The 10,388-nt window shown below is 40.7% G+C and overlaps 2 protein-coding genes and 1 long non-coding RNA gene across 3 annotated transcripts in view; 2 read left to right on the top strand and 1 right to left on the bottom strand.

The window, feature by feature from the left end:
* Positions 1-991: 991 nt before the first annotated feature.
* On the bottom strand, positions 992-2,840 carry birc5b (baculoviral IAP repeat containing 5b). The gene is made up of 4 exons (XM_061734855.1): positions 2,715-2,840; positions 1,607-1,716; positions 1,201-1,318; positions 992-1,084 (listed from the first exon to the last, which is right to left on the bottom strand). Exons 1-4 carry the CDS (start codon positions 2,838-2,840, stop codon positions 992-994), a joined length of 447 nt encoding a protein of 148 aa, XP_061590839.1.
* A 1,226-nt stretch (positions 2,841-4,066) lies between these two features.
* Positions 4,067-10,388, top strand: part of znf385a (zinc finger protein 385A) — a 70,948-nt gene continuing 64,626 nt past the window's right edge. The window contains exon 1 of the mRNA XM_061736168.1: positions 4,067-4,372. Within this exon, the coding sequence (XP_061592152.1) occupies positions 4,360-4,372 (13 nt within the window). The 5' untranslated portion in view covers positions 4,067-4,359. The remainder of the gene's footprint in view (positions 4,373-10,388) is intronic.
* LOC133456489 (uncharacterized) lies at positions 6,152-10,330 on the top strand. The gene is made up of 3 exons (XR_009783793.1): positions 6,152-6,270; positions 9,543-9,662; positions 9,823-10,330. It is a non-coding gene; the product is annotated as an uncharacterized LOC133456489 (long non-coding RNA).

Here is a 10,388-nt window from a genome sequence, read left to right as displayed (position 1 = left end):
TTGGTATGTTTAGAGAAAACTGCTATACATGCTATATAATGTATTTAAAGGCAAATTTGGCTTTGACAGCAATGTAGGAATGATTTAGTGCTTCACAATGCTTTTCAGGGAAAAAATAAATAAAAAATGCGTGAAGAGTTTCATTAGAAAATGTTACATCATAGGAGTATTTTACTTTTGTCTAAAAATATTTTCTCTTCAATTTGCTTTGCACTGAGCGGATAGAAGAGAATTAAGCAGCTGATCTGGGCTCAGTGGCCAGAGTGTTACATTAGACATTAATCCAGAACGGGGCTGGTTGGAGAAGGTATAGCATCTTTTAATCCAGTACTTTATCGAGCCAGCCTTGCCATCAGACACAGAAAGGCCAGACAGAGCTTGAGTCTTAGGGTTCTGCAACAGAACACAAAATCTCAAAAACTCTGGAAATTATTTGTTTTAACTTTTTGTTCCTGACCAGTGTAGCAGTCTCACAGAGCTTTCTAGGATGTTTGCCGCATCAGGACGTTTCCAAAAAGTTCCATTGTCTGCTGCACCATATTGCAGTATTCCGTAACTCTCAGGGTTAGACAAGTGTCCTGGCAAGCTTTCTCAGTCCACACTGTCCCTCTATATGTAACAGATGTTACTGGGGCAACAGTTGGTATTGAAAAGGAGGGGCTTCAAGCCATCTGTCCAGGGTCAAGGTTTGAAAAGATGTGGTTGAGATGGTGGCACATTCATGAAAATGGTAAGTATTTGGCCAAAAAAAAAAAAAAAAAAAAAGGGGAGAATATAGCCTGTATTGTGAACTCATTCAGTGTCCTCTTTCATTTTAGATGGCAGTTGTCAAGGATTGGAGTGGAAGATTTTAAACTACTTTGACATGGAAAGATGTCAGTTTGAGCTCAAAGGCGACATCTTGTGGTTAAAAAGTAGTATTACAAATGAAACGGTACAGGAGTTTATTGATAAAGACTTTATTTTTAAATCCATTTAAAAAAAAGAAAAATCATAAAATAGAGTCCAACTGTGACTTAAGCTCTTCAAGCACGTGGTCTATGGCATCACGCAGACATGCCATATTCTTATGACAAGTCTTTCTCTAAAGAAAAAAGGACAAACAAACTATGTTGACAAACCAATGCACAGTTGTTTTGGAAAAAAACATAACATTTAAACTTAAGTCCACAAACCTTAAACTGACAATTGGACACTTACGATGTAGACTTTTAGCCTGGCTTTTTCCAGGTTGACGAATTCAGACACAGTGAGCTCAGTGAAGTATTTCTTCATAGTTAAGAATCCACAATTAGGAGAGCGTTTTTCATGCTCAGACCTGTAACATACACAGAACCGCTGTCCTTATGTTGATAAAACGCACAATTGTCTTTAAAAAGAAATATATATAAATATACACATATATTTCTTATTTCTAAGAGTTTAGTAAAAGTGTATTACGTTTCATTGTTAAAGAATTCTCACAGAAATGAGAAAATTTTTACTAAATGTGATGTCAAACTACAGCATACCCACACACTAGTGCCATTATATCCAAAAGGTTCAAAGCCTGTGTGGCAGCTGAGTTGCGGGTCAGGGTCTGAGGAAGTTGACACTCTTTTCTTACCAGGGGTCATCATCTGGCTCCCAGCCCTCCAGCTCAATCAGACAGAAGAAACAACAAGCAACATCAGGTTCGTTCTCACTGGGGCAGTGGACAAACCCAGCAGCCGCCATCTGTTGAGGCAACAATAAGACAATCAGTATGCTTGACACAAAAACTTTTAAAACTCTGTCTGGCTGCCAACCCTATATAAAAATCCTATATAATAAACTGTCAGCAAAGTTTTTGAATGTCATCGTCGAACAAGACATAATTTGCTTCAGCCAGCAGTTTTTGTCAGTCTATCAAACATCAGCAGAGGCCATATCATTTTTCTCACAGCTCCTACTAAACAAAATCTAATATCCAGTTGAAGAATGTTGCCATCAAGGGATCGGTTTCATCGAGGATGAAACAAGAGGACAATCTCTTTCTGGCTCTTAACGAGGTTACAAGCTGGCAACGTTGTACATAATGTTACTCAACAACTAGAGTGTCGGCAGCTCATCTGTCATGCCAAGAGCAAAGTGGGCAACAGGAACTGTTCATGCACTGGACACTTGATGAAAGCATAACAGGAAACCACAAACCACCAATATAAATCACTAAAAGCATGCATTTTAAATGGGAAATTAAGCTAGGTTATAATTGAAATTTGCATTATATTTGTTCATTTGACTGTTTTATCCGAATAAATTTTCAAGTAACTCAAGCTGATGAGCAAATCAGCAGTAATGCGATGTCTATGCCCAAAGACAATGTCCCCAAATCCAGGTCCTCAAGAGCCACTGCTCTGCATGTTTAATTTAGATGTTTCCCTCCTCCACCAGTCCTGATTCCAATGAATGGATCACCATCTGCTGGTCACCAAGGTCTGCACTGGTCTATAAATGACCCGTTTTCAACCAGATATGTTAAAAAGATTGTCAATTAAGCCGTTTTCCAAAGTGTGCAAAACCTCTCAGACACAGTCTGTCATGCTTTCAAGGCACAGTTCAGATTTGATTAAATCTGTTCAGTGGCTGAACTCTCAAATTGATCAAACAGGCATTTTTGTTAGAAACAGGATGCAGTTCAGCCATGACTTCACTCGACGTCAGAAGTCTGCACTGCTGTGCAGAGGCCTTCTTACCTTTTCAGGTGTGCAGTTACAATCCTCTCTAAATGGCCAGTCTGCAAAACTTTGTTCCCGCAAGTCGTGGGTGTACATTTTGTCATATGCCAAAAACCTGGTTGACAGCACATCTGAGGTTGCCATATTTTCCATAAAAACAAGCTCAACCCAGCGTGTACTCACATGACAGGGTGAGTTTGGCTATGGATATATGCGGACAACGCCGGCTGCCCTGCACACCTGCACAGGTGTTTTCACTTCTGGCTCATTAGACTTTGGCTTCAATGTGGGAAGATCACCAGGAGGAACACAAGTTCACCAAACTCCCTCCACCAGGATGCCTTATTTGGTATTATAGACAGGTTTCCTGTATGAAAGGCTGCATCACGTCACGTTAACGTAGTCACATGTGAGCCTTGAACTTGGTCAGGGATAATTACTGGAAGACACTTCTGATATGTGTTACACTTTCCAGATGATGGTTCGAAAGCGCAAAGTAAACAGTAACATCACAGCCAGAAAGCCGGTTGTTAGATTTTATGGTTTGTTGTGTAATGTTGACCAGCATGTTTATTACTGTAGGAACTGAGACAGTCGTGATCCATAGCATGTCTGTAACACAACCCCTCAGGCCCCTCAAGTGTTGAAATGTGCTTACAGCTGTACACTGATGCCCTTCCCCTCTTCTAACTTTATCTTTCCAAATACTGCCTGGGGAGGGGCAGAGACACAGTGTGACAGTTTCTAAGTCTTACTATATCTTTAATGTGTTTATACGTGGGTTTCACACTCTTTGCCAGCGCTCTCCTCACTGATGCTTTGTAAGGATATTCTGAACCGCAACGCTGCAGTGAGTTCATTCCCACTATGTGTGCTCCAGGCATGATGTATGGTGGGAGGCTGCTTTTATGCAGTCGCTGCAGGATAACAATTATGCCTGAGTTTCTGCACGTCTGTGCTACTGTACACACACAGGAATTTTCCATATGTTCAAAATGTCCTCCTGACCATGCTGCTGCTGTGAGGTGACCTGTCATGAATGAGATGTTGGAATTTAAAATTTCATTTTTTACTTTTCTAATTGGTTGACTGTCCTGAAGAACAGTTGTGCAACTACACAGAGAGTTTACTCCGTATACTGTACCACGAATCATGTCCACACAAGTTCTTCCCTCTGTTTACTGGACCTCTGACATTTGACTCCTTTTCCTGCCTTCCTAACCTCCCTGCTACAGAATCAAACAATCCTCTCTCTCCCTCGTCTGACACAACTGCCTTCATTCATTAAGGTCTACCAAGATAAGCTGCTGGAATCTCCTTCCCTATCTTTCTTTTCACACTGCGCTGGCAGTGAGTGGGAGTGAGGGAAGGAGGAAGGAGAAATGATGTAGAAATTTGGATGGGAGGTGACAGAGCCAGCGTGGACACAGTCTCTATGTCCACATGTCTTTTACATAGCCATTTTATCTTCTGCTCTTCTGCTGTTCCTGGCATATTTCGGATAAATGAGAATCTGACTTCTTTTTTTTAATCAAACAGGCCTCACCAGTTTCATAGTGGGAAGATTTTTGTTTTTATTTTTCTAATTCCAATTATACCTTGCAAGGGTTGGAGATTTGATTTTGTCAGCAAGACCAGGAGGATTACAGTAGCGGTGTAGCCAATGTGGAGCACAGGTAAGAGCCAAACCTACTCTCATATCATCTACTGCTGTTGTGTGTGTGTGTGTTTGTGTTAATGTGTGTGTTTCTGTTGAAACTGATACAGCAGTCTTTACAGGGATATTTGTGCATAAGCCCCACAGCAAGTGTGATGATTTTTGTGAAGGGTTGCTGTAACCCGCCTATTTCCATACAGCTGCTAGCATACATGTTTTTGTTTATGTGTCCAAGAACACACATCTGTGTGAATCTTGTGTAAATGTGTGCGCGTTTGATAAACCCATGATGATGACTATGGAAAAACAGCAGACATTTTTCCGCTCAACGGAAAAATGTCTGAGCTTCAGGAATAAACATTTAAAAGAAAAAATCTACTCAGAATGGGTCAGTTTGTGGCAGAATAATGAAAACTTGTTGCAAAAGCTTCAGTCTTGCATCACGCCTGGCATTGTTTCAACAGCGTCAGTTATTGTCCAAATGTGTTATTTGAGTTTGTCTGGAAAAGAAAGACACCCTGTCCTCCGGCACTGGTATAAAACTGTCAGCGGTGTGTGAGTTTGACAGTCAACATCAACATTCTCCATCTTTGTAGGCAAGTGTGGATTCACAGGTCCGGCACGCCCACCTGTGCACACACATCCTTGCAAACCCCAAAGTCTCCCTTCTCCTCAATGCAAATTAAATGCAAGCATGTGAAACTTTGCTGGCATGAAATCTTGCAAAAACATGTTGCTAAGGCATAAACACGGTGAAACAAATAGTGATATGAATCTAAAAAAGAATGAATGCACTGTAAATTAAAACAATGATCAGATTACAACTTTGAGACCCTGAGATTTTTTTTCTCTTTTTATTGATTTAATAATAATAATAATAATAATAATAATAATAATAATAATAATAATAATAATAATAATAATAATAATAATAATAATAATAATATATGGTATAGTTAGAAACTGTTCCTCTGGTATGTTGAATTTTAGGAAAAATACCATTATTTTTCAGGGTGATCAGGCATATTTTTGTATTGACCTTTTCATGCCATTTCTCACACAAAAAACAAGAAAAACAAATGTTCTCCTCTGATTCAGCTTCACACCAGTCTTGTTTTAAACAACTGCACTGAGTGAAAAAATAGAGCTTTACTTTTTCTAACCAAAACACAATATAGATGCTGAATTATTAAATTGTTTCCTAATAGGATAAATTAACACGAACATACTATACCCTGGCCACATTTCCTGCTTATATACACACCTGATCAATAGTCTAAATTTAGTGCGACGATTATCCCTCGCCTTTGCAAAGTGATATGCCCGTCAGACTTGCAGGCTCAGGCGGGTTCAAGGGGAATGCGGAGGTCCTTGTGTTCATGCTTAGCTGACTTTCATGCAGCCACGTCAATTGACCTCTGACCTTCATAGGCTGCCTCTAAATTCACCACCTCGGTGCCAGGACACACCCAAGGCTTAATATATGACCTGAGTGCAGAGAAAGAAAAAAAATATATTTTCCTCATGCAAATAACGTCATGAAGAAAAAAAAAAGGGCAAGGGAACATTTCTGGAAAGTCACATAGCACCTGCAGGTCTGTTGTGTAGGAGAAAATTTATGGTCAACAGAAGCTGGATTTTGACAGAGAGTTCAAGCATTTGTAAGGAAGTGAGTTACAGTCCGTCTGGTAAATTTCACCAAGTGTAGATTTACAGCACATTTCCCTGGCAGGGAGGAATTAAGAAGACAGATCTCAGAATTATTTGAATGGCTGCTTTTGATGTGCTCTTTCTCCCTCAGGTTTGATATATCTCACAGGCCGTTGCTGCAACTCAGCAGGTTTAATCCTCAAGTCTTTCATGCTGTCAATAAAAAGAGTTTCACTAAGGACAGCAGGCTCAGCAGCGCAACAACAGGTCTGTTGTGTAGCTAGTTTTCCACCCTAAGTAAGGTCTTATAGATTTAGCTTGACGGACAATCAATAGAGTAACCAGCTATGTCTCATGTCTGCTTGGTCCTCTGCATACGCTCGTCTACATTGGTGTTAATTTAAAAACATGCAGACTCTAAATTTACAAATGTGCATTAATGTTGAACCTTTCAAAATTACATTTTAAGTCAAATGTGGGAAAACTTCAATCTTTAATGAGGAATTCCTTCTGTGTTAACAGGGGTTCACCAACAGAGGGCAGCATAGTTTAATCCTCATCACCATCCAGGTTCTCAACTGATTTGACAGGGGTAAAGATGGACCTCCATGATTAACCTTTAAAGCAAGCGTAATTGTTATTACAGTGTATCTTGTGTTCAGTCAAGATTATAGCATTTTTACATAGAATGGCACAGTCCAGGAAAAGTGTATCTGCTTTTCAATTGATTCAAAGAGGATTCATGTTACGAGAGATCATTTCTGTGAAGTGAATGGGAATAGTTGACTATGCCAACATATTGCATTGAAATAATTTGTGTGACCAAAAAAATAATCAAGCCGTGATTGTAAAACTCTCTGCCTCCTTTGGATCTGAGAAGTTTAGCAGTTACTTAAATTAATTTTATTAACTGGTTTTCTGCAAACATGAGCAGGTCTATAAAAGCAGAAGTTTGGCCAGTTTTCTAGTAAGTCGCATTGAGGCAGGTCTTAACACAATTCCAAACAGGAATAACATCATCAGTGATTTGAGAGAAGCAATTGTTGCTGCAAATCAATCTGGGAAACATTTTAAGGTCATTTGTTAATGATTTGAAAATGTTTAGGTGGATTACCTGGGCAAAACCTCTTCTTACTATAAAACGTAGACTTAGATTAGATTTTAAACTTGTGTCTGAACAAGCCTCAAAACTTCTCAAAGTTGAGATATCTAGCTGTTATGCACAGTGTCACATTTGGGAAAAAAAAGAAAAACAAACCCCAAAAATGTGTTGATTTTTGCTAAATGTGACACTAAAACAACTTATTAAAGGAGCTGTATGTAAGAGCAATAATAAAACGAATCATAAAATGACCCCAATATGTCAACAGACATTTAAAAATCATGTTAATTTCAAATACCTATGTCACTGACAACAGCACTCAAGCCAGGATATTCCAGTTTAAAAAGAGGAGTTGCAGCCCTCAACTGATGTTTATGTTGTCATTTTTTGTTTTGGCCTGAAGCTCCACCCTCCACCTATCTCCCAATCACCAAGTCAGTATTGTTTCGGCATCCGGGTTGCCAGCTCGGCTCTAATTATCGCAGCCATGGCAGCCTACGTTCCTGCTGCATTCTGCAGCCTACTTGGCAACCTCTGGTCGGGGGGAGGAGGGGGAGGGTACACGCCGCTCAACAATATTTTGAAAGTGACTGCAGTACCACTTTTGGCCATTTCTTACAGATGGCTCCTTTAAAGAATAGTGCAGAAACATTCCTCTGAGATGATATCAAAGACTGATAACATAAAGACAACACTTAGGTCTAGTTAGTACTGCTGAATGTGGTTGTACAAGCTATTTATTCATGGGGGTGTAATTAGTTTTTCACACTCGGCTTGAGACCTAGAACATAACCTTTGTTAATAAATATTGCCACCTTGTAATATGGGATGTTGTTATTCATATGAGGTTGAACTCACCTGATTTTTAAGTACAATTAGGATCAGATAATATGTTTTATATTACGTCCTGATATGTAAAGCCTCAGTTTTTAAAAAGAATATGCTTTACTTTGTGCATGACTTAATTATTTTTCACAGAATTATGTATCTATTATCTATTATGTATGTAATTATGTATGTATTATCGGGGTCAATCATGTTTAATAATCCCAATTATTGCTGGTTTAGCCAAATGATCAGTCAATAAGCATGCAAAAATAAAAATGTAATCTCTAACTTATGAGCTACAGAGAGAGTGATAATCATAAATAAATAGTTTGAATGGGGTTGCTTATGAAAAAATAATAATAATGAAAAATATGTTCTCAGAAAGTAATTTGATAATTATTAAGTACATCTAGCAACACAAGTGGATGGCAAAAGAAACAACATCAGTTTATTATTCATGTCCATCAGTCTCCTCATCACAGCTTGACGTGTCCATGATTCCTTCCCATCCAGAGGTGACGGAAGGTTCTCCACATCCTCTTATGGCCGGGTGCCCTTCCCTCATGCTCTCGCCTTCCTCTTGTCTTCATTACCTCTGTACTCACCGACCTGTTCAATAACGCCATCTGTCATCTCCCCAGTGGCTTCCACCCTCCCCTGTGCCTGTGCTCCTCTACCTATTTCTTCTCCTTCTTCTTGGCCATGGATGACACAGGATCTCCATGCTCCAATTTCACCCTCTCATCATGACATCCATTAAAGTGGCATCGGGCCCTGGGCCCCCGTTGGCCCGACATCACATTAGCACCCGGCCCATTGAACGCCAACAAGGGCCCGCGCTGAATTATTGATACCAGCACAACTAATGAGGAAACCCTACCTCAGGTTTTTTTTGTTTTTTTTTTTGTAGCCACACATACTCCCATATAAACTGTCCTGGAGTAACTTTGCTTTCACAGTCAGACTGATGCTGATTATTGTTGAAGCTTATAGTCCACTTTTGCAAAAAATCTGATTTTCAGTCCATTTTTTGCAGATACTGTGCACGTTTGTGGCTGAGCCGAGTACCCACAGGCTCAACATCCTTTTCTCACCTGTTTGTGGCTCTGAACTGTACTTCGAGTTGTTTGTTGAACAATCATGGAATAGAAACGGGTACAGTCCACCTCCATATGTTTCATAGCAGCATCAGCTTTTAGTAAAGCGATTTTACAGAATCTGTTTGAGCTGGGGGTCGTGGCATCTTCGTCAGTCAATGTTTACATACAGTGGCTTAAATGCATGGAGTGGAGCTGTTGTGCAGAGAAGTATTGGATATGTCAGCTTGCCTCCTTAGTATTCACTCCGACACCCTGTGACTCACAGCCTGAGAGCTTGAGAGGGGTGGCAGCAGCGGGGGTGGGATGAGGGCTGGGGGAGCCGACAGGATGAGAAGAGGCTCCACGAACATCAGGGTGCATTTTCTAGAGCCCCAGGCTCACGTGGTTGCTTGTGTATGGTTGCAAGCAGAGGGGATTTAATTTTTTGACGGCTTTGTTGAGCCTCCTCTTAAGCACTGAGCTGCTCACTAACATCGTGCTTGTGTGGTTTTCAAAACGTCTGTCCACAGCTATCCTGTGATTCGTCTTTGCAAGGGAAGCGGGAAGCAGAGACTAGTGCTGGAACATGACAGCAGACATTGTTTGAGAGGCTTCTTGGTGTGGAGGAAGTGGACCTAAACAAGCTGACTGTGAGGCTCCTCTTCAATTAGTGATCGCTTTGCTCTGGTCCACAGTTTAGTTCTCCGCAGCCTGTCTTCCGTGTCCGACTGTTTGTCTGTTTTTGTTTCCATATTCCATCCTTCTGGCTGTCTCTTGCTGTCACTCCATGTCTCTTCATCCCCCTGTCAGTTTGTATTTAGTTTAATCTCTACCCCTCCTTCTCCTGCTTCCTATGCTCTGTCGCTTTCCATTTCATCTCTCCTTTTTGCCCACCCTTCCATTCCCACACCTCTCCCAGTCTAAATTCCAGCCCTCCGACAAAAAAAGAAGCGAAAACGTTGATGAAATGCCTAACTTTGCTTTGGTAGGGTTACAAGGTGGAAAGGGAAAAGGACAAAGCCACACGGATAAAAGGTTAATCCTCTAACAAGTCCACAGACGTGTGGAGTCAAAGGACAGAGAGGGAGGAGGAGTAAAAAACAGCAAGTGCACCAAACAGATGTGGCAATCAAGCTCTCGGCAAGCGAGAGATGGGAGAGGAAAATGTTGGAAAATGAGAGGGATAAACAGCGGTTGGAGAAACAGCATTTTTCAGTCAAGCTGTTTCTCCTTCATGACTTCTGCTCTGCATGATGACAAATGTCTGTTGCTGCTCCCATTGGCCAGTCCCGCTACCAATCAGAGCAGAGGCATGTAAGGTGCCTTTAGGTTGTACCCAACCCCAAAAACAAGAGGCAGAGAGAAGGAGAGAAAGC

Source organism: Cololabis saira, chromosome 12 (assembly GCF_033807715.1).
Source record: "Cololabis saira isolate AMF1-May2022 chromosome 12, fColSai1.1, whole genome shotgun sequence".
NCBI classification, from domain to species: Eukaryota; Metazoa; Chordata; class Actinopteri; order Beloniformes; family Belonidae; genus Cololabis; species Cololabis saira.
This window is presented reverse-complemented; position numbering and strand designations above follow the sequence as displayed.

Coding starts and splice junctions, on each gene's coding strand:
- birc5b (XM_061734855.1), bottom strand. CDS start 2,840: ATGGCAACCTCAGATGTGCTGTCAACCAGGTTTTTGGCATATGACAAA. Junction 1,319..1,606: donor GAGCCAGATGATGACCCCTG/GTAAGAAAAGAG, acceptor TGTATGTTACAG/GTCTGAGCATGAAAAACGCT. Junction 1,085..1,200: donor CCAGGCTAAAAGTCTACATC/GTAAGTGTCCAA, acceptor TTTTTTCTTTAG/AGAAAGACTTGTCATAAGAA.